This window comes from Oryx dammah, unplaced genomic scaffold (assembly GCF_014754425.2).
Source record: "Oryx dammah isolate SB20612 unplaced genomic scaffold, SCBI_Odam_1.1 HiC_scaffold_1, whole genome shotgun sequence".
In the NCBI taxonomy this organism is placed as follows: Eukaryota; Metazoa; Chordata; class Mammalia; order Artiodactyla; family Bovidae; genus Oryx; species Oryx dammah.
The window spans coordinates 81,536,999-81,564,566 of record NW_024070185.1 but is presented as its reverse complement, the minus strand read 5'-3'; the positions used below and the strand labels follow the sequence as shown (position 1 = coordinate 81,564,566).

Sequence of the window (27,568 nt, the reverse complement as noted above, 5' to 3'; positions counted from 1 at the left end):
ATCACCAACTCCCCGAGTTCACTCAGACACGTCCATCGAGTCAGTGATGCCATCCAGCCATCTCATCCTCTGTCGTCCCCTTCTCCTCTTGCCCCCAATCCCTCCCAGCATCAGTCTTTTCCAATGAGTCAACTCTTCGCATGAGGTGGCCAAAGTACTGGAGTTTCAGCTTTAGCATCATTCCTTCTAAAGAAATCCCAGGGCTGATCTTCAGTATGGACTGGTTGGATCTCCTTGCAGTCCAAGGGACTCTCAAGAGTCTTCTCCAACACCGCAGTTCAAAAGCATCAATTCTTTGGCGCTCAGCTTTCTTCACAGTCCAACTCTCACATCCATACATGACCACAGGAAAAACCATAGCCTTGACTAGCCGGACCTTAGTCGGCAAAGTAATGTATCAGGGTCTTTTCAAATGAGTCAGCTCTTCGCATCAGGTGGCCAAAGTATTGGAGTTTCAGCTTCAACATCAGTCCTACCAATGAACACCCAGGACTGAAAATATTATTATTTTTTTTAAAGGGCAAAACAAACCCTAAGTCTTAACGTTTTTCCCTAAGGCGGCAGTTTAGAGGAAGACAGGGTTTTTAAAAACTCTCCCAAACCCAGACGAGAGTCAGAGGGTGGTGCCTTTGACGACGAACTTGAGCCGAAGCCGCTCCTACGTGCGGGCAGCTTTGGGGCGCCGGGCGCGGGGCGTGTGGGGTTCCCTCCGCGGCCCTTCCTGTTTCGGCCGCGCCTCCTCCTGCGCTGGCTGGGGCGGGGACTGAACTGGGGTGGCGCGGGCCCAAGGGTGGCCCAGACGGGCGGCCGCGGGACATGACGGCCGGCGGCCAGGCCCAGAGCGCGGGCGCGGACCCCGCTTCCGCGCGGCTGCCTTCCCGGGTGGCCAAGCTACTGTCGGCCCTCTTCTACGGGACCTGCTCCTTCCTCCTCGTGCTGGTCAACAAGGCGCTGCTGACCACCTACCGGTGAGGCGGGAGCCTCGGGGCTGGGAGGAGGAGTCCGCGGGGGCGCCTGGCTGCTTCGCGCGACTCCGGGACCTTTCCGCTCCGGCGCCGCGCCGGGCGGGTGCTGGCTGGACTCCGGAGGTCCCGAAGCCGGGGAGAGCCGCTGGGTTGCCGGCCCTCGTGCACTTCGGCGCACTCGGGTCAGCGAGTGGGTGGGAACGGCGAGCGGGAAGCGTCGCTGCTAACTCCGGAGCCAATTTGGGCGGCTAGTGCACTGCGCACGGGCCACGTATTCAGAGTCCGGACCTTTGCACTGTTCTGGAAACCAAACCGCAAGCTAGCAAGTCAGCGCGGGCGCACCTTACCGCGGCAGGACAGGAAGCGCACCTCTGCTTTCACGAGCACCAGTGAGCTGAAATTAGCGATCCGAATGTGCCTTTCAAATGTAAGCTATTTTTACAAGTTTAGATATTCAAGCATCAGAAGAGTCCTGAATGGATGAGTTTATTCGCATTGTTTGATGATTCATTCTCAAATTACCAGCATGTTCCTGGGAAATTGGAGAAAACAAAATTTCATATTCTCTACTTTTTTTTTTTTTAATGAGTATGTAGTAAACCAGCAAATTTGTATTTACTTGAACGTATTTGTAAAGATAGAAAATCCTGTTTAATTCTGCTTTGGTTATATAGGCATCAAAAGGGTTGTAAATTTAGACCCAGCTCCACCAGATAATTACATCTCTGTAAATTATCTCCCAGAGCCTCGGCATGAGCAGTCGTAAGTGAGGGCTCCTTGTAAACTATACTGTGCTACAAGAATGTAAAATCAGAATTTTATAAAGAGTCCAAAGGGCTTCCCTGGTAGCTCAGAAGTAAGGAATCATCCTGCCTGGGCAGGAGACAGAGGTTCCATCCCTGGGTGGGGAAGATCCCTTGGAGAAGGAAATGGCAACCCACTCCAGTATTCTTGCCTGGGAAATCCAATGGACAGAGAAGCCTGACAGGTTACAGTCCATGGGGTCATGAAAAGGGTGAACACTACTTAACAACAACAAAGAAACCTCAGAGTGTCTTCAGCTTCCTTATTTTAAACTAGCAGAAGCTAAAACCTAGGTGAGCTTGGCTGGTTCCACTTCTAACAGATATTTACTGAGCACCTACCAGGTGCCAATCCCTGGCACCAGGGAAGCAGCTCCAACCTGCGGTGGAGCCCCCTACCCTATCAGTGGTAGAGAGGAAAGTAAGCAAGTGGGCTCCTGAATAAGCAAGGTGATTTCAGGTTTGCTGTGAGAGTTCCTGGGGTGGAGTGGTTGGTGGAGAGCATTCCACACAGAAGAAAATGTGCTAAAGTGGGCATGAGCTTGGCCTACTGGAGGAGTAGAGAGAAGGTGATCTGGCTAGAACTGAACGAGCAAGTGGTAGGAGAGAGAGTGTTGAGATCGGTAGGATCAGATCCTTCATTCATTCAATAATATTCAATAGACACGTATCATAAAAAGAGAATGCTGTTAATAGGCTTTTGGGGAGTGGCTGACAGATGTATCAGTTGAAGTTTGATGGTAAATCTCTCCTTTTTGCTCTTGACTGAGCAGTCTGCTCGCTGACCGGAGCAGTCAATGAGTCCAAAAACATGCGTCTTGTTGGAAGCAGGGACCGGTAAACACTGGTTAAGTGCTTGGAAGATGAAGGACAGTGCTTGACTGGAAAGAATTGTATGAGGCATCTCTTGCTCTAACCTTTCCATCTTTAAAATTTTGAGTTCCATGACTGAAGGAGGAAATTGTTTTTGTCTCAGCAAGGCAAAGCCCCTTATAACCTTGTATGTTTCACACTTCCGTAATGTGATACACAGTTGGAGAGCCCTGTTCAAAAAACATTGTTTAGTCTCTCATCTCAGGATGCTTTCGGAGCATGTTTTGAGGTGAAGAGAGTTGGGGTTATTGGGTTATAACAATAAGCCTTAGAAATCTGATCCAGACATTAACTGTTTGAGGATAGAATGTTGAGTTGTCAGGTAGAAGGAAGAACTTTTTGTAATTACCTAGTTCACAGGATTATGGGAATGTAGCTCAGGGAATATTTTTTTTTCTCTTCCAATTTGAGTAGATTGTGTCTGGTTGGAGTACCAGACTGATGAGTGGTCTTAGTTATATGTTAGTTTTAGGTCATTGAGAGAGCGCCTTGGAAGGACTTGGAGTCAGACCCTGTTAGAGTGAGAAGGAAAAGAATCTGGGGGACAAGATGGGCTTTGATGGTTCAGCGCATGTAGCCCGAATCCTGAAGGGTGAAGAGAAAGACCAGGACTCCACTAAATGAGCCACGGAAGCTCAGAAGTCACTACAAAGAAGAACACTAGCGCTGGACCATCAAAGCCCATCTTGTCCCGCAGATTCTTCTCCCTCTCACTCCAACAGGGAGAACAGTAGTGGTTCTTTGGAGTCACATTCATGAGGCAGTCTCAGCTGTTTTTTTGTTACTATTTTAATACTGATCTCTGACATGCAAGATTTTATGAGTAATACTTAATAAAAAGTGTAAACTTAGTTGTATTTAGTTCAACAGATATGTGCTTGGTACTTGCTGTTTGTTTACACAATCCAGGGCTTTGAGATCATTTAACACAGTCGTTTCCAAACTTGCTTGGTAATGTGAATCCCTAGGAGAGAATTTTTTTTTTTTTTCTTAAAGCTATTGAATCAGAGGCTCCAGTGGTGGCAACTGGAAGTTTATATTAAAAATAAAAAAACTCCTAAGTTTCTCCTACTCTGATGAAAACTGGCTCTCTCCTAAAGACACTGCTCCTTTTGGCTCCTGGGAAGGAGATGGATCCTGGTCATGCCCCGCCTGTAGCCAGGAGGTGGGGTTGAGTCCTCGTAGCTCCCCACTGCCTCTGCTCTGTGGCGAGTCCAGGCTTAGCTCCCTTTCTGTCCTCTCTATAGTGCCTCCTGAGCTTCTGTGGCTGACTTAGTGCAGTCCTGGTCTTTCTCTCCACCCAGACTCTTTAAGCCCTCGAGACTTCGTGCTACGTGTGCTGAACCGTCCAAGCCCGTCGTGTCCCACGTTCCGTGTCACTTCCAGGGCCGTGTGCTCAGGGTGGCCCTGCCAGCCTCTCCAGTCCCTGTGCAGGATATCCATGCTTAGTGCTGCAGCCCAGGTATTTCTGCCACATCCACCCTCCAGGCGTCCCTTCTCTCCTGGTCTAGCTGGCGGGCCCCTCCCTGGAAGCCCCTAAGACTCCTTCCCAGCTCTTGCCTTGGCTGGTACTTACCTCACACAGCCTACCTTTTGCAACTTTCCTTCAGCACTGAGCAACTCTGACTGTGCTGGGAGAAAAAAATCACTTTGGGTATGGCTGGGTTGACTTTAAGCTGATGATCACAGACCTCAAAACCAGCTCTTCTGCCACCTGCTAGTTTCTTCTGGAGCCTTGCTTTCCTTGTTTCAGAAATGTCTCCTTCCTGCTTTCTCTTTTACCCTGAAACCTTCCACACCCCCATCCTCCACTCTCCTCTGATACTTCATTGAGGAAAATAGAAACTGTCAGATGAGGTCCCCTTTCTGCTGTGATGGAGGGAGTGCTTTATTCCTGTGGAGGGCCCAGCTCCCCATTTCTGGATGTCCCTTCCTCCCTGCTCCTTTTACTATCCTCCTCTATTCTGCGTCAGCTGCCTCTCTCTGTCGGCTTAAAACATGTTTAGGTTTCTCAAGCAAAAATAACCCTCCCTTGATCCACATGGGTGCTCATTTCTCTGATCCTTTCAGAGTCAGACTTTAAAAGGTTGTGTATACATACTATCTTCATTTCCTTGCATTCACTCCAAAAATAATTCAGTTTAAAACTGGGTGTTATTTAAGTATACAAATGTACAAAGATGATGATAATAATAATTGTTCATATTCCCACTATCTAGAATCAATATTTTGAATTTTTTTAAAAAGAAAAGTCATTCTGTGTGATCATTCTAAAGTATTCAAACAAGAGAAAAATATTAGGGTAAAATTTTAAAAATTACTATAGTTGACATTAGGTAATAACTTCAGACATCTTTTAGATGGATGGATTGGAGAAAGATAGGCTGAATTACTTTTTTGTATAAACTATATTTATAGATATAGATACTTATTTGCTCATTTCTTTATAAATTATTTTCTTTAATTCAAAAAGGAATGGGAAATGAGTGGGGGCTTTCATTTAATTATTCAATTGTTTGAGGATCACCAAAGTCCCTCTGAGCTTTCCTGGTGGTTCAAACGTAGAGAATCTGCCTGCAGTCAGGAGATTTAGGATCGACCCCTGAGTCAGGAAGATCCCCTGGAGAATGGAATAGCTACCCACTCCAGTATTCTTCCCTGGAGAATCTCATGGAGAGAGGAGTCCGGCGGACTGTAGTCCATGGGGTCGCAAAGAATTCGACATGACTGAGCAATTAACACTTAAGTCCCCCTACCACTTTTTATTATGAAAAGTTTCAAGCACACAGGAAAGTGGAAAGCAAAGTACACTGAACATTTGTACATACACCACTGAAATTAAGTAATTAACATTTTGCTATATTTGAGTGCTGAAGAATTGATGATATTGAGTTGTAGTACTGGAGGGAACTCTTGAGAGTCCCTTGGACTGCAAGGACATCAAAACAGTCCATCCTAAAGAAAATCAACCCTGAATATTCCCTGGACAGACTTGCTGAAGCTGAAGCTCCAATACTTTGGCCACATGATGCGAAGAGATGACTCATTGGAAAAGACCCTGATGCTGGAAAGGATAGAAGGCAAAAGGAGAAGAGGGCGGCAGAGGATGAGATGGTTAGATAGCATCACCGACTCAATGGACATGAATTTGAACAAACTGTGAGAGATTTTGGAGGAAGAGAAGCCTGGAGTGCTGCAGTCCCTGGGGTCGCATGAACCATTGAATACATCATTCATACATCATGACACTGCACTCTCAGATATTTCAACATGCATGTGTGTGCCTGTTCAGTCCTATCTGACTCTTTGCGACCCCATGGACTGTAGCCTGCCAGGCTCCTCTGTCCATGGATTTCCCAGGCAAGAGTACTGGAGTGGGTTGCCATTTCCTTCTCAACTTCCCCTTGATATTGACTTTGAAATGCCTGACCCAGGTGTGTTGTAAAGTGTCCCCTGTTATGGATTGTTTGATTTATTTTTTGAAGTCTCACTTAACTTACTTTCTATTTTTTTTTACACTGAAAGTTAGATCTAAAGGCTTGATTACATTCAGATTAAACATTTTTTTGGCTTTATACTAATAGTGGACCCTATGCAATGTCAGCTTGCATCATATGAGGGGTTGTAACACCATTAGTCATTCTGGCTGCGCTTGAAGGCTTAAGGTGAGGGCTGCAAGTTGCATGTATGTATGAAATTTAGTTTTAACTGAATTGAATGGAGGGAAGAGAAATTAGAGTTCAATGAAAAGAATTGTTGACTTTCAAATATGTTTCTTCAGTTTCTGACTATATGTATGGCTTCTTTGCTATGAAGCATGACACCTGTGTACTTCTTCCTATCTCCTCTCCCCTCCATATCTTCTTTTATGGTGTAGCATCCTGTTTTATAAGTATAATCCCACAGATGTTTGAATCTGGTCTATGTTAAATGAATACAGTAGTCAGTAGCCTTTTATCGCAGTGTCTCCATTCCAGAGTTCAGTATTTTGGTTTGATTCCTAAGTAGTGGATTCCATTGCAGGGTAGTGTTTTTGTGGAGAGTTCATGGCTGCTGTGTTAATCGTGTTGAATATTCTTAACAACTTTTTATGCAACAAATGTGCTTTTAGATCTGGAGAGTTTGCTTCTTTTCCTCATGTCAATGAAACAAATTTGCCTTTTTTTTTAATCTTTGAGTTATTTTCTCTCTTTATTGAGAGAAAACAGCACAGAAATTAGCCCTTTCTGGTGGTATCTATCTTCAAAATGTTTATTTTTGAGACTGTATCTTTTTCCTGTTCATTCACTATGATAATTTTGTCTCGGTAATTCATTTTTCAGCAGCAGTCATTTACTTCCATGTTGTTTCTAAATTACTCATACAGCAGTTACGTTTTCTTCCTCAGTTGGTTTCCTTAGATCTGTGCTTCCCTTTTCATCCACTTGTTTGCTTTGTTATCTCAATTTTGAGCTGTTGGTTTTGTTGCTATCTTCTTATTAAGGTGTTCTATAGCTGGAAACAGTTAAAAAGGTGCCTTCTCTCCTTGTGTTACATTCTCTTCCAGGCTGAGCTCTTTGCCTTCCTTCCATAAGCCTTTTGTTGTTGATTTACTGTTTATGTTCTAGTCTTATTATTTTGCTTGATGTTGCAAGTTGTATCGGAGAAGGCAATGATACCCACTCCAGTACTCTTGCCTGGGAAATCCCATGGATGGAAGAGCCTGGAAGGCTACAGTCCATGGGGTCACTTAGAGTTGGACACTAACTCTGAGCGACTTCACTTTCTCTTTTCACCTTCATGCATTGGAGAAGGAAATGGCAACCCACTCGGGTGTTCTTGCCTGAAGAATCCCAGGGATGGGGGAGCCTGGTGGGCTGCCGTCTATGGGGTCGCACAGAGTCGGACACGACTGAAGCGACTTAGCAGTAGCAGCAGCAGGTTGTATTCCTGGGCAAGGATACTCTCAGACTCAAGGAAAGTATTCTGGGCAGTACTCTTGGGACCCACTCCTGTGGGAGAGTGAGGGAAACAGGATTAAGAAGAGAGAGAAGCTGGGCTATGCTTCATCACAACAGAGCCTTATCCCAGGGTCTCTGGAGCTGGAAGGGCTCAACAAAGTTGTCTTGAATTGGGTCGAGGGCCCTTGGCCTTTATACCTCTGCACAGACGTGCAGGCTTGGAACGCAGTCTGGTCTCAGGGAGTTGGGGGCTGTTGGCAAGGCAGCTTTCTCCCGCTGAGGATGCTTTTGGGAAACTGGGGAATGAGGGCTTCAGTCCAGAAGCAGGTGTCTGGGCGGCACATGCGGCATCCATTAGCGGTCATTTTATTTTCATGGCGGTGCTGTCCAGTCATTCTGTTTCCTCTGACAAGGTAGGTTAGTTCCTTATTCTCTTCTCACCCTATCTGAAATAGGTATGTTTCCCTGTGACATGCAGTTTAGGGGCTGAGGTGGTGTTGGTGGCGGTGGTGGCTTTTTGAGTGATATTCCGTCTTTTGAGTAGCTGGACAGAATGACTGGGAGCCAGTGAAGGGCTGGACAGCGAGTGAGCCTGGCGAGGTGATGTGCTGCCTTGTTAAGTATGGTATTACGTAGGGAGTAAGCTTCTGTATCCAGTTGCCTGGTGCCATTTGTTAAAAGACCGACCGTCTTTTCCCTTCTCCTCTGTGTGGTCATTGTTGTCATGAATCAGGTTTCCATGTGGGTGTGTATCTGTCCTCATCTCTGTTTTCATGCATCGTCTGGTTAGAATATCATTGTGCAAATACCACACTCTCTCACTTGTTGTGACTTTAAAATCAATCCTGGAAAATTCCCTGGTGGTCCAGTGGTTAGGGCTCTGCGATTCCACTGCAGAGTATGGGTTCAATTCCTGGTCTGGGAACTAGGATTCCAGCATGCTGCAGCCAAAACAAGAAAAAAGAAAAAAAGAAAGAAAGAGAGAATACTGGCATCCAGCAGAATCAGTCCTCCAACGTTTTTTCTTCATGATTATTTTAGATCATGTTTGCTTTGGCCTTGAAATTCAGTTTCAGGGTCAATACAAAATACCTGTTCTTGTTTGTAAAGAGAGATTTGAGTTTGTGGATCACTACAATATTGATTCTAACCCATGAACTTTATTTAGGGCTTCTTTCATTTTTTATATATAGATTTATAGTTTTCTATGTAGAGGTAGTTCTTGGAAATATTTTATTAGATTTGTACCTGGGTATATTATTTTGAAGAAAGGAAACCAGTATAATGAATCTCCGTGTAGCCATCATCCAGTTGCAACAAGCTTGTTACATTTATATTGCTCCTCTTCTCAATTCCAGTATCTCCCCTCAGATTATTATGAATTTCTAAAGGATAAGAAGTACTATTTTATTTTATTTTTTAAAAACCACTGCAATATCATTTCATGCCTAAAAAAGTAAAAATATTTTTTTATTACCATAAAATACCCATAGTATTATTTGATGTTATTGGGTGCTATTGCAAGTGAACACCTTTAAAATTATTATGTTCTTTGTGTCTTTATGATATATTGACCTAGAAGTGATTTTTTTTCACATGTTCATCTTCTATCCAGTAACTTTGCTAAAGTTACTTATTAATTCTAGTCATTTATCCCCAGATTACTTTGACTTTCTACATATACAACTGTGTTGTTAATATCACAGTCTGCCTCAAGGGGAAATAGAAGTTTGCCCAGTTTAGCAATGATCAGTTTAAAAAATGGAAAAGAAATGAACAATGAACAAATTAGATGTTTTCACTAAGACAGAAAAAATAGTCTAAGACCTTTTAATAACCTTTTAACAAGTTTAATAAGCTTTTAATAACAGAAACTTTTAATAACTCCTGTCATTCTGTATTGTATATTGTTTTCAAATTTTTTCATCAGTTGCTAAAATTATTTGTCATTCTATATTTTTTGTAGTTTCCCATCACCAATTGTTCTTGGAGTTGGACAGGTAAGTGAAAAAAGATAAATTAACCTCTTAATTATTTGTTAGTACATATGATGAAGTTGTAAGTGCTTTTGTTTAAGACTATGGTTTACGAATTTATTCAGTTGGCAGAGGACTATGGTACTTTGGGTGAGACAAAGTGAAGTATTGATACATTTTATTTCATTTTACAATTTAGGAATAGTTGTATTTGTAGGAAAAATGACTAATTCTAACTTCCTTAATAGAATTTAATTACTCTAAAGTAAGGGGGCAGCAGACTGAAAGCCTCCAAGGTCTGCTGGGTTACAGATGAGTGTGCACAGTTCAAGTCACTGTGCTTGTTTAAGAAAAGGATTGGGGGGCATGAGGTGAGGCTCACTAGGAATCAGGGAAATTTTATTTTCACAGCAAACCTCCCAATTTGTAAATGGTGGCAACAGATTCATATTTTTTCATAAAACTCTCTATGGGCCAAACTAAATAGGTTTGCCGTTTCCTTCCTGAACTTCATGATGTTTGTTCTCAAGTGTAAGGGTAAGCTTGGATAAACTTTCAAACTTACCTACATTTGGCTGTTTCTGAAATTTTCTATTAATATTATTTTGTGACTTGCTTACTTTTTTTTTCTGGTCATATGCTAGTAATTTCTAGTAGACAAATGTTAACAGGTACTGAAGGTGGTTTTTGTTGTTCTTTAGTTTACAGGGAGGAAAAAATTATAAAAATTATCTGTTAACTAAATTTTAAATTGTGAATCTGGAATTTATACAGATAAACATTATTCTAGTTAAAGGTTTTGCTAATAAGATACTCTTTGCACATCATTTTAGGGTGAAAAAATAACAAGGAAACAGTGTTTCCTTAAGGTAATAAAAAATATATCTTTATGGTTCAGTGTGAAAATATGTTTAAAGAAGCACTTTAAAAGATCAATAGTATGTGGTAATACACCCTATGTAATGCCCAAGGCAAATAAATTCACTGTCTTGTACTTAATTAAGGAAAAAACCTTTTTGATTTGCAGTTTGTAAGGGAAGAAGCCAGTAGACCAAACTTTAAAAATTTGAGTTGCAGAATAGTTTACATACTGTTGGTATATTTCTGTTAAGAATTATAAGGTAAGTCATAAATACAAACTACAATTATTATTCAGAGTGGGCTGGAGTTATATAAATCTGTCATGAGTATCTGTACACTCAGGCTCGAGGTTTAGGACAGTAATCATGTTGAAGGAGTCCTTATGTTTTTGCATCCTAATATGGAGAAAAGTGAATAAATTCTAAAATTTGCATAGAAAGATGGTATTAAAACTATTTATTTCATAATAATAATCTGGAGTATTCCTGATATACCTGGTGTAACCCAGCTGAATAGCATTTAAATGAGATATTTTTTGTAACACTGGCTAGGTGGAGAGAAAATGTCTTCTGTATTCTAGAAATTGTGTATTTTACAAAATACGTTTATGTGGAATTTGCCTCCCTTCCCCCCACTCCTTTCACCCCAACACTTACTTTATGGGGGAGGGGGACCATATGCTCAGTACGTGGGGGGTATGGTTCAGAATCAAGAAGCAGCCTCACTGACTGTGGTCACACTGGTCCGTTTGGGGCACACCATTGTTTTTTCCCTCTGTTCTTGTTCCTTGAGCCGCTTGAGATCACGTGTATATGTGTGAGTCTATTTAATGTTATATTTTTTGCCTATAGTTCTAATGCAATCCATACAGTGACAAAAAAAAGTTAATATTTTAAGGAATAATAATTTTTTTGGAACGTAGAAAATAGATTTTTCCGATACATATGTTTTTGGTGAATCTCTTTTCTTCTGGTGATGTATTTGTACCTCAAATAGTCTTTCTAGATATTTTGCTGAAGTTTTTCTCTTCCATTTTCTTTAGATGGCAGTTACCATAATGATACTCTATGTGTCCAAGCTAAGTAAAATAATTCACTTTCCTGATTTTGATAAGAAAATTCCTACAAAGGTATGTGATGGAAAGTACATATAGCTCTGTTGGAAAATGTGAAAATGCTATAAAATTACAAATTGATCTTAGAGTACAGGTCCATTTCCATATACCCTGTGCTTCCTGCTGGTTAGAAACTTTTTAATAAAGATTTCATATCATTGAGTGGTCCACTAATGTAAAATGATAGTAAAAGTGTGTGCTTAGCAATGGATATTAAGTAAATACTATGTGTCTTCTGAAATAGGAAAACAGAAATTGTCAAGCTTGTTTAGTAAAGGACCAAATAGCAAATAATTAGACTCTGTGGGCCAGACTATCTCTCTTGCAGCTATTCAGCTCTGTTCTTTGAAAGCAGCTGTAGATGATATGTGTATAAATGAATCGATGTAGTTGTGTTCTAATAAAACTTTATTTGCATAAATAGAAGATTAATTAGATTTATCTCTTGGGCCCTCCCAGTTTGCTGATCTCTGCTTTAAATTTTCATTTTTAGCTTGGGTAGATAAAACCTGTGAGTGGAATAAAGAGTAAATACAATTTGATATACATAGTTTGATTTTTTTTTCCCCCCATGGTAGAACTACAAACAGGAGACCTGGCATTTCTTCCTGGATATGTGGAATGAAACTAATTTTATTGAACAGTTGCTAGGTGCCAGGCATGAGGCCAGACATTTAATTCCTAGAACAATCCCCTGCGACTGGTGGTATTAAATGGATCATGGTGACATTTTTGGATTTAGGGAGGTTAAATCAGATTGCAGTTCCTTGTAAGTAAAGAGTTCACATGGTTTGTTCACTCCATGTCTCTAAGACCTGGAAAAACATTGGCATCTAGCTCTGGATTATTCATCAGGCTGACTAAACATGCTTTAGTTCAGTTCAGTTCAGTCGCTCAGTCGTGTCCGACTCTTTGCGACCCCATGAATCGCAGCATGCCAGGCCTCCCAGTCCATCACCATCTCCCAGAGTTCACTCAGACTCACGTCCATCGAGTCCGTGATGCCATCCAGCCATCTCATCCTGGGTCGTCCCCTTCTCCTCCTGCCCCCAACCCCTCCCAGCATCAGAGTCTTTTCCAATGAGTCAACTCTTCGCATGAGGTGGCCAAAGTACTGGAGCTTCAGCTTTAGCATCATTCCTTCCAAAGAAATCCCAGGGCTGATCTCCATCAGAATGGACTGGTTGGATCTCCTTGCAGTCCAAGGGACTCTCAAGAGTCTTCTCCAACACCACAGTTCAAAAGCATCAATTTTTCGGCGCTCAGCCTTCTTCACAGTCCAACTCTCACATCCGTACATGACCACAGGAAAAACCATAGCCTTGACTAGACGGACCTTTGTTGGCAAAGTAATGTCTCTGCTTTTGAATATACTATCTAGGTTGGTCATAACTTTCCTTCCAAGGAGTAAGCGTCTTTTAATTTCATGGCTGCAGTCACCATCTGCAATGATTTTGGAGCCCAAAAAAATAAAGTCTGACACTGTTTCTACTGTTTTCCCATCTATTTCCCATGAAGTGATGGGACCGGATGCCATGATCTTCGTTTTCTGAATGTTGAGCTTTAAGCCAACTTTTTCACTCTCCTCTTTCACTTTCATCAAGAAGCTTTTTAATTCCTCTTCACTTTCTGCCATAAGGGTGGTGTCATCTGCATATCTGAGGTTATTGATATTTCTCCCGGCAATCTTGATTCCAGCTTCTTCTGTTTCTTCCAGTCCAGCGTTTCTCATGATGTCCTCTGCATATAAGTTAAATAAGCAGGGTGACAATATACAGCCTTGACGTACTCCTTTTCCTATTTGGAACCAGTCTGTTGTTTCATGTCCAGTTCTAACTGTTGCTTCCTGACCTGCATACAGATTTCTCAAGAGGCAGGTTAGGTTAGGTGTTCTGGTATTGCCATCTCTTTCAGAATTTTCCACAGTTTATTGTGATCCACACAGTCAAAGGCTTTGGCATAGTCAATAAAGCAGAAATAGATGTTTTTCTGGAACTCTCTTGCTTTTTCCATGATCCAGCGGATGTCGGCAATTTGTTACAGCATCAATAATCAGGGACATCCACAAAGAGAGAAAAACAAACCACTGAAGTGTAGGAAAGATATTAATCCAGTCATCATAAGAAAAATCAGAATATTGTTGGGCATGCCTACATTTAGTTTATGATATAGTTTTAAATACTTTAAACAATTGTGAAATATCTAGACATAGGAAAAAAAGACATCATCCATGAATGTGTAGTTGAATGAATAATTACCCTTGTAATCATTACCTAGGTCATGAGATGGGGTCACAGAATCCTTACGTATTATTCTGACTTTTGTTGTAATGATTTTCTTGAGTTCTTTGTAAGTTTTCTAAGTTTGTATGTATACTTGAATTTAGTTTTGCCTGTTCTTGGAGGTTATATCAAGGGAATTAAACTATATATGTTTTTGTATCTTGCTTTCACTTTATTATGATGGTAAGATTCATCTACACTGTTGTGTGTAGCTGTATTCTTTTATTTTCTTGGTATAAATATAATTTTTCTGTTTTACTGTTTATGGTAATGGAGTTGTTTCTCGTTTGGGCGCTAGAAAAATAAAAAGTACTGTTCTGAATGTACTGAGAGTTGGATCTTGATGCTGATGTATTAGTCAGATAAGGCTCCCATAACAAAATACCATAGACTAGGTGGCTTTAAAAAAAGGAATTTATTTTCTCACACTTCTGGAGACAGGAAGTCCAAGATGAAGGTGCTGATAGGGTTGGTTTCTGGTGAGAGTTCTCTCCTTGGCATATAGACAGCTGCCTTCTCACTGTGGCCTCATGTGGGCTTTATGCCGTGCCTATGCACTCCTGGTGTGTCTTCCTCTTCTTATAAGAACACAGGTCCTGTTGGATTAGGACCCCACACTTACTAGCTCACTTAACCTCAATTACCTCCTTTCAGGCCCTAACTCTGCTTGCAATCACCTGGGGTCTAGGGCTTCAAGATGTGAGTTTAGAGCAGACACAGTTCAGTCCAAAACAGCACATGTGCATGTCGTTTCTTTGGGAGGCTTATTACAAAGTGAAACTGCTGACTGCTAGAGTGAGCATATTGTCACCTTGAAAAGATAATGGCAAACTGTTCTCCCAAGCAGTTATACCAATTCACACTCCTGACAAAAATGTATGAAAGTCCTTATTGCTCCTCATTCTTGCCAATGCTGGGCATGTAATGACATCGTCTTGGCTTTTATTTGCATTTCCCTGGTTATTAATGAGGTTGAGTGGCCTTTCATTTTTTAGTGCCCATTTGGATATCTTCTTCTATGAAGTACTTGTTAAGACTTGTGCCCATTTTTCTGTTGGGTTTATGTCTTTTTCTTACTGATCTGCGTAGGAGTTTTAAAAAAATATATTAATGATAGTCCTCTTGTTAGTTATTATAGCATTACAAATATATTTTCCCCTTCTGTGGCCTGTCTTTTCATTTTCTTTATTATGTATTTATCTTGTATTTCTTTATCATGTATGCCTTATCATGAAAAAGAATCTTAATTTTAAAACAGTTATATTTCATCAGTCTTTTCCTTAATAATTAATCACTATTTTTCTTACTTAGGAAATTCTTCCCCATCCTGAGATTATAAAGATATTTTTCCAGACAAAAAGTATATTGTTTTTCAGAATTAGGGTTTTAATCTGTTTGGAGTTGATTTTTGTGAATGGTGTGAGGTAATGGTCCAATTTCATTTATTTTTTTTCCAATTAGGTACTCAGTTGTCACAGAATCAGCTGAGAAGTTTATCCTTAATGTTGTGCCACTTATATCATGATGCTGTTGTTTCTGGACTCTCCGTGCTTTTCTGTTTGTCTGTGTTTCTGCACTGTTTCCTCACAGTCATAATTACTATTGCTTTATGGAAAGTCCCTTGTGGCTCAGCTGGTAAAGAATCCGCCTGCAATGCGGAAGATCTGGGTTTGATCCCTGGGTTGGGAAGATCCTCTGGAGAAGGGAAAGGCTACCCATTGCAGTATTTTGGCCTGGAGAATTCCAGGGACTATACAGTCCATGGGGTTGCAAACAGTCGGACACGACTGAGCGACTTTCACTATGCAAAGTCTTGCTGTCTGATAGACCAAGTCTTTACCTCCTGAATTCTTGGTTCTTCACATTTTTAGATGAATATTAGAAGCACATTGTCAATTTTCAGGAAAAATAACCTTTTTGGATTTTGATTGGGATTGCATTGAAGCTCTAAAGCAATTTGGAGTGAATTGACATCTTTAAAGTGTTGAATCTTACAATCTATGTACATGGTATACGTAAAAGTGCAAGTGTTGGGCACTCAGTTGTGTCCATCTCTTTGTGACCACACAGATTGAAGCCCGCCAGGCTCCTCTGTCCATGGAATTCTCCAGCCAAGAATACTGGACTGGGTTGCCATTCCCTTCTTCAGGGGATCTTCCTGATCCAGGGATCAAACCTAAGTTTCCTGCATTGCAGGCAGGTTCTTTACCATCTGAGCCACCAGGGAAGCACATACTCCCTTTTAAATTGTCCTCAGTAAAGTTTTATAATTTTCTCTATATATGTCAGTCATGTCTGACTCTGCAACCCCATGAACTGTAGCCCTCCAGGCTCCTCTGTCCATGGAATTCTCTAGGCAAGAATACTAGAGTTGGTTGCCATAGAGTTCTAATATTTTTTGTTAGAAGTAGATTTTGTTGTTGTTATTGTTGCATATATCATTTAAACACGGAAATTTCCTAGTGTCTAGTGTTAGGACTCTGCAGTTCCATTGCAGATGGCACAGGTTTGATCCCTGGTCAGGGAACTAAGATCCCGCATGCTGCAAGGCATGGGCAAAAAAAGATTATTTGGAAAGTCAGAGGTATGTTGACTTAAAATTGTTCACAAACCTTAAATTTCTGAATTGTAGTTTGTTCAGCGGGAATTTTTAGGACTTCAAGCCTGGGAGGCAGCATCTCAAGTAATTGTGAGAGAACCGCTCTGAGGAGTCGAGGCAGGGAGCTAGGACATATAGGAGTTTTGCAACAAAGTGAAGATCGTCTGAACTTTCAAACAATTACTGTTAATTAAAGAAAACCAAATATGTTAACTTAAGGTATATAGCAGTTTTCTGTGTACAAGGAGATGCAAAATCTGGGCTTGGAAATCATTCCTTTGATATGCACCTCAGCTATCTGGGCCAGTATCCTGTTTTCATGTCCCAAATTTCCTTAAGTCTCATGTGGGAGCAACTGCAGTCTGATGGCTCCTATATGGCAGGTTTTCTTTCCTTCCTGAGTTCCCTTAGGCCTCACCAGCTCACCATAGGCTGTGGCTGCCCAGGTGGTGGCTGCAATAGCTGATGACCTTTGTTTAGTGATATAGCATGAATTAGCCCATTTCTCAGGTACACATGTTCATCTTTCTTTTGTATATTGTTTTTGTATCTGCAATATTCTTTCATTTCTTTTACTTGCTTTCCTGTATAGCATAGGACCTACAATTCAGTGTTAGAAATGTAAATACTGGGCATTTTTGTCTGATCTCAAAGGGAAAGCTTTTAATATTTTGCCATTAAGTATGTTGTTTGCCGGAGGTTTATTTGAGATGCCTTTTATCTATGTTCTAGTTACCTTTTGCTGTTAGGACATAGACCCTACCTCTGGATGGAAAGTGAAAGTGAAAGTGGTTCAGCCGTGTATGACTCTTTGCGGCTCCATGGACTATACAGTCCATGGAATTCTCCAGGCCAGAATACTAGAGTGGGTAGCCTTTCTCTTCTCCAGGGGATCTTCCCAACCCAGGGATCGAACCCAAGTCTCCCACATTGCTGGCAGTTTCTTTACCAGCTGAGCCACAAGGGAAGCCTACCTCTGAATGGAAGGGAGTATGAAAGTCACATTTTTAAGAGTATGTGAGAATGAAGATACTGTTACAGCCATTATCTCTGATTATGGATCTGTCTGTTTCTCTCAGTATTTGTTAGGTTTTTTTGTTTTGTTTTCTGTATTTTGAGACTGTATGATTAGGTGCCTAGGTTTTTTTTTTTTTTTTTTGTCCCACTACACAGCCTGTGGGAATCTTAGTTCCCTGACCAGGGATCGAACCCATGCCCCCTGCAGTGGAAGCACAGAGCTCTAACCAGTGGACTGCCAGGGAATTCCCATAGGTGCCTAAAATTTTAAGTTAGTTAAACCTTCCTGGTGCATTAAAGTGTTTAATTGTATGAGGTGGAACTCTTGTTTCAGTTCTTTTAGTGTTTCCCTGGAATCCAAAACAGGCATGCCTAACTTACCAAATTATAATGGTGAATGTATTCTCCCTGTCAACAATGCAAGGACTTTCACTCCAATTTCTTTTTCCTCTCAACTTATATGCTCTTGCCACTAAGTGCTTTAACACTCTAAATCTCATAATACATTTTAATTTTCTTTTAAGAAAATGTCCATTTATATTTACTGTTTCCTTTGTTTTTCTTTCCTTTGTGAATCTCACACTTGCCGTTTTCCTCCTGACTGAAACTACCTTCTTTAGAATTTACTGATGGTCTGCTTAAATTCTCTTCATTTTTGTCTGAAAAAGGAAAAAAAAAATCCTTTGTTTTTGAAATATATTCTTGTTTGAATTCTGCTTTGGCAGAGCTTCAGAGATGTAATTCTGCTATCTCTGGCTTCCATTGTTTCTCTCTGGGTTTCTGTTTCCCCTTTATTTTTGACCTAGGAGTTCCTCCCTATCTTCCTAGCCCTTTCATGCCTTATGAAGGTTTTAAATTATTTTACCTAGCATTTTTAGTTGTTTTCAGCAGCGGTATTAGCACAAATAATTTTGCCCATGGTTACCAGAAACTGGAAGTCAGTACTGCCTTTATTTTGAATTCTATATTGTAGTAAGGGCAAATGATTCTCTTCAATACCTAAGAACCTCTGAAATTGTAATATCATCAGCTGTATGGTTGAGTCCGGAGAAGGCAATGGCACCCCACCCCAGTACTCTTGCCTGGAAAATCCCATGGACGGAGGAGCCTGGTAGTCTGTAGTCCATGGGGTTGCTAAGAGTCGGACACGACTGAGGGACTTCACTTTCACTTTTCACTTTCATGCATTGGAGAAGGACATGGCAACCCACTCCAGTGTTCTAGCCTGGAGAATCCCAGGGATGGGGGAGCCTGGTGGGCTGCCGTCTATGGGGTTGCACAGAGTCGGACACGACTGAAGCGACTTAGCAGCAGCAGCAGCATGATTGAGGCAGTTGTACACTGTTAACCAGAACATTGTTGACCAGAAAAAAACACAACCTGAAAGTTGAGAATTATGTTTTATTTTGAAGACAAAACGAGGACTTAAGCCCAGGAGGCAGTCTCTCAGCTGAGATAGCTCTGAGAGAGTGCTCCAAAGAGGTAAGGGAGGAGCCATCATATGTAAAAATTTTTGCAACAAAGATCAGGCAGTTGGAACTTCAAAAGGTTACTGTTAATTAAAACTGTGTAGTCAAGGTTATGGTTTTTCCAGTTGTCATGTATGATGTGAGGGTTGGATGATAAAGAAGGCTGAATGCCAAAGAATAAATGCTTTCTAATTGTGTTTGTGTTAAGGAGTCCAAGCTTGCTTTACTTGCCACATAAATAAATAAAAAGTAGGCCAATAAATCCAAGAGATGAAGCATTGAGACAAGGAAGGGACTTTATTTGGGGAGCCAGCTGCCTAAGAAGACAGGCTAGGCCTCAAAATAACTGTCTCGTTGAGGCCTGAATGCCAGGTTCTTTTATGGATCAAAGATGGTGGGGAGGTAAGGAAACAAAGTAAAAAGACCATTTAATTCTTGCAAATATCTCCTTGAGTGGCAAACTTCAGGCAGGGGGATGTGTTAGTTTCACTTCCTTACACCCCTTCACAAATCAAATCCCTTATACAGTGGAAGTGACAAATTATACAGTGGAAGTGACAAATAGATTCAAGGGATTAGATCTGATAGACAAAGTGCCTGAAGAACAATGGACAGAGGTTCATGACATTGTACAGGAGGTGGTGATCAAGACCATCCCCAAGAAAAAGAAATGCAAAAAGGCAAAATGGTTGTCTGAAGAGGCCTTACAAATAGCTGAGAAAAGAGAAGTGAAAGGCAAAGGAGAAAAGAAAAGATATAACCATTTGAATGTGGAGTTCCAAAAAATAGCAAGCAGAGATAAGAAAGCCTGTAAAGAAATAGAGGAAAACAATAGAATGGGAAAGACTAGAGATCTCTTCCAGAAAATTAGATACCAAGTGAAAATTTCATGCAAAGATGAGCATAGTAAAGGACAGAAATTGTATGGACCGAACAGAAGCAGAAGATAGTAAGAAGAGGTGGCAACAGTACACAGAAGAACTATACAAAAAAGATCTTCATATGGTTTTTCCTGTGGTCATGTATGGATGTGAGAGTTGGACTGTGAAGAAGGCTGAGTGCCGAAGAATTGATGTGTTTGAACTGTGGTGTTGGAGAAGACTCTTGAGAGTCCCTTGGACTGCAAGGAGATCCAACCAGTCCATTCTGAAGGAGATCAACCCTCGGATTTCTTTGGAAGGAATGATGCTAAAGCTGAAACTCCAATACTTTGGCCACCTCATGCGAAGAGTTGACTCATTGGAAAAGACTCTGATGCTGGGAGGGATTGGGGGCAGGAGGAGAAGGGGACGACCGAGGATGAGATGGCTGGATGGCATCATGGACTCGATGGACATGAGTCTGAGTGAACTCCGTGAGATGGTGATGGACAGGGAGGCTTGGTGTGCTGCGATTCATGGGGTTGCAGAGTCGGACATGACTAAGTGACTGAACTGAACTGAACTGACCCAAATAACCACGATGGTGTGATCACTCATCTAGACACAGACATCCTCGAATGCAAAGTCAAGTGGGCCTTACAAAGCATCACTACAAACAAAGATAATGGAGGTGATGGAATTTCAGTTGAGCTATTTCAAATCCTAAAAGTTGATGCTGTGAAAGTGCTGCACGCAATATGCCAGCAAATTTGGAAAACTCAGCAGTGACACAGGACTGGAAAAGGTGTTTTCATTCCAATCCCAAAGAAAGGCAATGCCAAAGAATGCTCAAACTATCATATAATTGCACTCATCTCACATGCTAGTAAAGTAATGCTCAAAATTCTCCAAGCCAGACTTCATCAGTACGTGAACTGTGAACTTCCAGATGTTCAAGCTGGATTTAGAAAAGGCAGAGGAACCAGAGATCAAATTGCCAACATCCGTTGGATCATCGGAAAAGCAAGAGAGTTCCAGAAAAACATCTATTTCTGCTTTATTGACTATGCCAAAGCCTTTGACTGTGTGGATCAAAACAAACTGTGGAAAATTCTTAAAGAGATGGGAATACCAGACCATCTTACCTGCCTCCTGAGAAATCTGTATGCAGGTCAGGAAGCAACAGTTAGAACTGGACATGGTTAGACTGGTTCCAGATCCAGAAGGGAGTACATTAAGGCTGTATATTGTCACCCTGCTTATTTAACTTATATGCAGAGTACATCATGTGAAATGCAGGGCTGGATGAAGCACAAGCTGGAATCAAGATTGCTGGGAGAAATATCAACAGCCTAGGATATGTAGATGCTACCACTCTAATGGCAGAAAGTGAAGAGAAACTAAAGAGCCTCTTGATGAAAATGAAAGGAGAGTAAAAAAGTTGGCTTGAAACTCAACATTCAAAAAATTGATTTAAGAGCATCCAGTCCCATCACTTCATGGCAAATAGATAGGGAAACAGTGACAGACTTAATTTTGGTGGGGCTCCAAAAATCACTGCAGATGGTGACTGCAAGCATGAAATTAAAAGATGCTTACTTCTTGGAAGAACAGGCTACATTGTTTCACCTTGGTAGATATTTATTTATTCTAGGCCTTTAAGACAAAGTAATGCGGCCAGCATACACAGCTTTTTGAAAGCATCACTAACTATTTGACACGTCAGTGAGATATGAACCTTTGTCTTCATCCAGAAAAGTGCTTATATGCCTAGATAGCATAAGTTTGCACACGTTTTCAATGGCTTTCTGAACCTCATCCATGATCTATATTTATAGAGTTTATAAACTATAAGCACCCATCCTCAACTCACCAACCTAGCTAGAGGTCTCTGCCCAAGAGAGGTGCTTGTTCAGAGCTTTGTTTCAGGGAAACGGTCTACTAATATGGGCAAGGCCAAAATTTCTGTTTCTATCCACCTTCCTCACCACCACCAGGATTGGGGATATCACTGCATACCTATTTTTTGATCACATGGAGAAACTTGTATGTGTTGTGGATTCTGGAAAATTCAGTCATTGCAAGGAAAGGAACTCTGAATGATTTGCTTTCTAATGGGGAGTGAGTGTCACCATCTTTATTGATGAAGGAAAATGTTATTGGAGTTCTAACCAAATATTCTTTCTTTCTTTCTTTTTTTTTTTTTTTTATTGAAGCTGTTTCCTCTGCCTCTCCTCTACGTTGGAAACCACATAAGTGGATTAGCAAGCACAAGTAAATTAAGGTAGAGTGAAGAATAATGGTTGATTGGCGGTTCTTCACTAGTTTCCTTTTAGTGTCACAGAGATAAACTTTGATTTTTCAAGATATTGCTTGGGCTATATATGGAAGATAATAATATTTCATAATTTAAGGAAATAAGGTAGTTTTGAGTTTGATAATGCTTTAGAAATGTTAAAAAGCTGATATAGTTTTCTTTATGTCCAAGTCTGAAGATAGAATGTGAGATCTGTAGAAATCAAGATAGAGAACATATGATTTTCCAGGAAAATTCGTTTATATGAATGTGGTTCTGTGTAACTTTTGATTCCATCACAGTTTTATAAAAGCAAGAACACTCTCAGTTTTTGTGTAGTTCAAGTTTGGTACAAGGAAAAATTAATGACATATTATTTTCAAGTATGTGATACATATTTCTGAAGTTTGCATCTGCATTTATTTTATGGTCCTTTGACTATAAAATAGGGACTTTGTTAATAGTCCCTATAAAAATGAAAATGGAAGTGTACAATGAACAAGTCATCCTATAAATTGGAAAATGTGGTGTGAAATATGTAGCCTAATGAATACACATTCGGGTCACGAACCTTATGAAAAAGATGTGAATAATGAGAAAATCAAGTTTATGTAAAGGGTGACAGAAGTGGAATAAAGTCTGTTAGTACAGGAAGAGTAGAAAAGAGGCAGGTAGGAAGTAAATCAGAAGGAGAAAGTACATAGAACCTGTTGCCTTTCACTCTTGTTTGGAAAAGGCAGATTGTGGTGGTTGTGAAAAACAAAATGTGCAATCCTGTTTCTGATTATACCTTTTAGTTGTTTCTTTCTGGGATTACGTCAGCCAATTTTCCTAAATTTCCAAATTTGTATTAAAGCTTCCTGTGGCAGGTGCTATTGCTGTATTGCCATGTAACCCCTTGGCCTGTCTCTGAGCCCACTTGCAGCATGGGAGTGCCTTCAGTTACCCTGATAGCTGCCCAGCTCTTGCACTGGGGGTCTGGGTAGATGAGGGCTTCTTTTTTTTTTTTAGTGATCTTAGAAACATCTTTATTAGAGGTGTTCTTCAATACTTTTTTGCATGCGTAGCAGAAGAGGAAGATGAAGGCTTTCAGCAAGTAAGACTGAGGAGGAAGGAAGGAAATTGCTTATACATGGTGTCATCGGGTATGTTTCTGTCTCCCCTGTTTTCACTAAACTCGAAGTTGGCTCTAGAGGCTTAATCAAATTCAGATTCAGTTTTTCAGGCAAGATCAGTTTATTAGTGATGTTGGGTTCTTTCTTCTGCATCACCTCATAGGGCACATAATGTTTTATCCCACTTCTAATGATATTTAATTGATCAAAAATTCTATCTTTAATGATTTTAAGGGGTCAGTCTGGTCCCTTCATTAGAATGTTCCCCATCAATTTTTTACCTAATGAGGTTAGCACACATTGATGATCATTGTGTAGATCCATTATTTCATTACAAATTGAAAAACGATGATTTTCTAAACTCTATCTCCCCTTCTGGAATTATTATCTAAACTTCCTCAGTTCAGTTCAGTTCAGTCGCTCAGTCGTGTCCGACTCTTTGCGACCCCATGAATCGCACGCAGCACGCCAGGCCTCCCTGTCTATCACCAACTCCCGGAGTTCACTCAGACTCACGTCCATCGAGTCTGTCGTCCCCTTCTCCTCCTGAGTACAAATTTTCATTCACCATTTCATACAGGAAAGGCAGGATAAAAGCTTTATTTTTAAGCATCCAGAGTAATAAACCAGTGTTGTGTCACCTTCAGTAGTGAACTGCTGTTTTTTGTTTGCTTTCTTTTTTACCAGCATTATTAACTCATGAATTGTTATTTACAAGTCCCATATGAGATACGCACTTTGCAAATATTTTCTCTCAGTCTATAGCTTGCCTTTTCCTTCTCTTAACACTGTTTCTCAGAGCAGGAGTTTGCATTTTAATGATGTTCCACTATCATTTTTTTTCTTTCATGGATTATGCCTTTGATATTTTATCTAAAAACCCATTACCAAACCAAGGTCCTCTAGATTTTCTCCTACATTATCTTCCAGAGGTTTTATGTTTTATGTTTAGGTGTATGGTCCATTTTGAAGTTAAGTTTTGTGATAGGTATAAAGCCTGTCTCTAGATTCAGTTTTTTATTTTTATTTTTTAACATGTAGATGTCCAGTTGTTTGAAAACCATTTCTTGAAAGGCTAGCCTTTATCCCTTGAACTGTATTTACTGCTTTGTCAGAGATCAGTTGACTCTATTTGTGTGGGTTCATTTCTGGGCTCTCTATGCTGTTCCATTGAGCTATTTGTTTCATTTACCTAATGTTCATTATACGCGTCTTCTTTTAATGCTTAAATTGTATCATCTCAGGTCAGTGGGAGCTCTTAGAGCTGACTCCTATGTTCTAAGACTCCAGTAGTCTTTGATTACTTCTTTGCTTCTTGGCACATGATGTCCAGGTTTATCAGACTTTTTCTGCCATTTCTCCAAGGGTCCCCTACTTATTTTTGTTATAAGACTGAGGCCATAGTATGGGTGCTGGATATATTTGGAAGGAAGGGCTAACACAGTATCCTGATTAATAACATACAGTGTATAAGAAAAAGAAAGACCAAGATGCCTTCATGGTTTTGGGCCTGATTAAGTGCCATCAACTGGGTCCATACCTCAGAGTGGGATTGCTGAGTCATATGTGTTTAACATTTTGAGGAACTGCCAAACTATTTTCCAAAGTGGCTATACCATTTTACTTTCCCACCAGCAATGTATGAGGGTTACAATTTTTCTACATTCTTGCCAAATTTGTTATTTTTTTTTTTCAAATTTGTTATTGTCTGTCTTTTTGATTATAGCTGTTGCAGTGGCTGTGAAGTGGTATCTCACTGTGGTTTTGATTTGCGTTTCCCTGATGACTAACGGTGATGGACAGGGAGGCCTGGCGTGCTGCGATTCATGGGGTCCAAAGAGTCGGACACGACTGAGCGACTGAACTGAACTGAACTGAACTGAACTGATGACTAATGATACTGACCACCTCTTCATGTGCTTATCAGCCATTTATATGGCTTCTTTGGAGGAATGTCTATTCAAGTCCTTTGCCTATTTTTAATAGGGATATCTTTTTATTATTGAGTTTTAAGTCTTTATATATTCTAGATACAGGTGCTTTATTATGTACATGATTGCAAAATTTTCTCGTATTCTGTGGATTGTCTTTTTACTCTCTTGATGGTATGCTTCGAAGCACAAAAGTTTTAAGGTTTTAAAAATTTAGTTAATAATTAAAGTTAAACATACCTAATCTAAACATTTTAACCATTTTTAAGTGGACAGTTTATTACATATATTCACAGTCTTGAGCAACCATCACCACTACCTATTTCCAGGAAGTTTTCATCATCCCCAACAGAAATTCTGTATCATTAAACAATAATGCCCCATTCCCCCTACCACCCAGCCCTGGTAAACTCTGTTTTACTTACTGTCTCTATGAATTTGCCTGTTCTAGATATTTCATACAAGTGGAATCATATAATATTTGTCATTTTATTATGTCCAGTTTATTTCAGTTAGTGTGATGTTTTTAACTTTCATCCATATGGTAGCATGTATCAAAATTTCATTCTTTAGTAAGATTACATAAGATTCTACTGTTTGGATCTATCATATGTTCTTTATCTATTTATAAACATTTACATTTTGGTAAAGTCTGATATATCTATTTTTTGTTATTGTTGCTGTGCTTTTGGTATTGTGTCTAAGAAAACTTTGCCTGATCCAGGGTCATAAAGATATAATCCTATTCTTTCATTTAAGAGTTTTATGTGGCTACTGCTGCTAAGTCACTTCAGTCATGTCCGACTCTATGCGACCCCATAGATGGCAGCCCACCAGGCTCCCCTGTCCCTGGGATTCTCCAGGCAAGAACACTGGAGTGGGTTGCCCTTTCCTTCTCCAATGCATGAAAGTGAAAAGTGGAAGTGAAGTCGCTCAGTTGTGTCCGACCCTCAGTGACCCCATGGACTGCAGCCTACCAGGCTCCTCCATCCATAGGATTTTCCAGGCAAGAGTACTGGAGTGGGGTGCCATTGCCTTAGTTTTCCTATATTTAGGTCTTTGAGATATTTTGAGATAATTTTTTATATATAGAGTGAGGTAGGATCCAAAATCATTCTTTTGCATATGAATGTTGAGTTGTTTCAGGGTTATTTATTGAAAGACTGTTATTTCCCTATTGTATGGTCTTGGTACCCTTGTTAAAAATTAATTTAACATTTCTAATTAATTAGAAAGATTTCTTTCTTGATTCTCAATCTTAATGCTTTGATTAAATGTTTAACTTTAAAAAAGTACTAGATAATATTGAAAATTGTAGCTTTGTAGTAAGTTTTGAAATTGGGCTCACCAGCTTTGTTCTTCTTTTTCAAGATTGTTTTGGTTTGTTGGTTTTCTTGCATTCCACACTGATTTTAAAATTAGTCTGTCCATTGCTGGATGAAAAGGTGGTTGAAATTTTGATAGGGATTGTGTTGAATCTATAGATTTATTTGAGAAGTATTTCCATTTTAACAACATTAAGTCTCTGTTCCATAGCATGGAGTGTCTTTCCATTTAATCTTCTTTCATCCTTTAACAATATTTGGTAGTTTGTAGTGTATTCCAGTTCTTACACTGCTTTTGTTAAGTTACTCCTAAGAATTTTTTTCTTTTTGATGCTATCATAAATGGAGTTGTTCATTTCCTTTTTGGATTGCTCATTTCCTTTTTGGGTTGCTCATTGCTAGCATGTAGAAGTGCAATTGATTTTTGTATATTCTGTTTCATGCATACTTATTTCATTTGTTCTAATAATTTTATGGTGGATTTCTTAGGAGTTTCTAGAAATATATATATCATCTGAAAATAGAGACAATTTCTTTTCTTTTTTCCAAACTATATGCTTTTTCTTTCTTCTTCTTTTTTTTTTTTTTTGGACTAATTGCCCTATCTAGAAATTCAAGTGCAATATGAAATAGATGTAGTGGTGAGAGCAAACATCCTAGTCTTATTCCTGATCTTAGGGGAAGAACATTCAGCTTTTTACCATTAAGTATCCATATCTGCTTTTATTTTATTATTATTATTTTTTCTTTTTGGCCACAATGTACAGCTTATGGGATATTAGTTCCCCAACTAGGGCTCGAACCCATGTCTTTGGCACTGAGAGTGCAGAGTCCAAACCACCGGACCATGAGGGATTTCCCTTGCTGCTTTTAAAAGGCATCATCTAAAAGTATTTTTTTGAATTTAATTGAAAATAATGACTTTTAAAAAATCTTGCTTTGAAAAAAGGCCATTCAAACCAGTCTCATAAGACATCTTTAAGTGTGGATATAAAGTTCCTGAAAATTCTTTCTGCACTGCTCTCTGGTTGTCGTGGGAAACCCCTCTGCAGGTCTGGTCAGGAGGAGCTGCCCCCTTTCCCTTAAGGTTCTGACTTTCCTTCTTTAGGTCACATCTTCCGAGAGTCACACTGGAAACAGAT

At 40.1% G+C, this 27,568-nt stretch overlaps 1 protein-coding gene across 5 annotated transcripts in view; it reads left to right on the top strand.

Moving 5' to 3' along the window:
- Positions 1-771: 771 nt before the first annotated feature.
- The window catches only part of SLC35D2 (solute carrier family 35 member D2), a 58,071-nt gene continuing 31,274 nt past the window's right edge, over positions 772-27,568 (top strand). For 3 of the 5 annotated variants that reach the window (XM_040245267.1, XM_040245285.1, XM_040245258.1), the window contains exons 1-4: positions 772-968; positions 9,548-9,581; positions 11,461-11,547; positions 21,976-22,043. In XM_040245267.1, the coding sequence (XP_040101201.1) occupies positions 817-968; positions 9,548-9,581; positions 11,461-11,547; positions 21,976-22,043 (341 nt within the window). In that variant the 5' untranslated portion in view covers positions 772-816. The remainder of the gene's footprint in view (positions 969-9,547; positions 9,582-11,460; positions 11,548-21,975; positions 22,044-27,568) is intronic. The other 2 variants (XM_040245294.1, XM_040245277.1) reach the window with 2 other exon arrangements.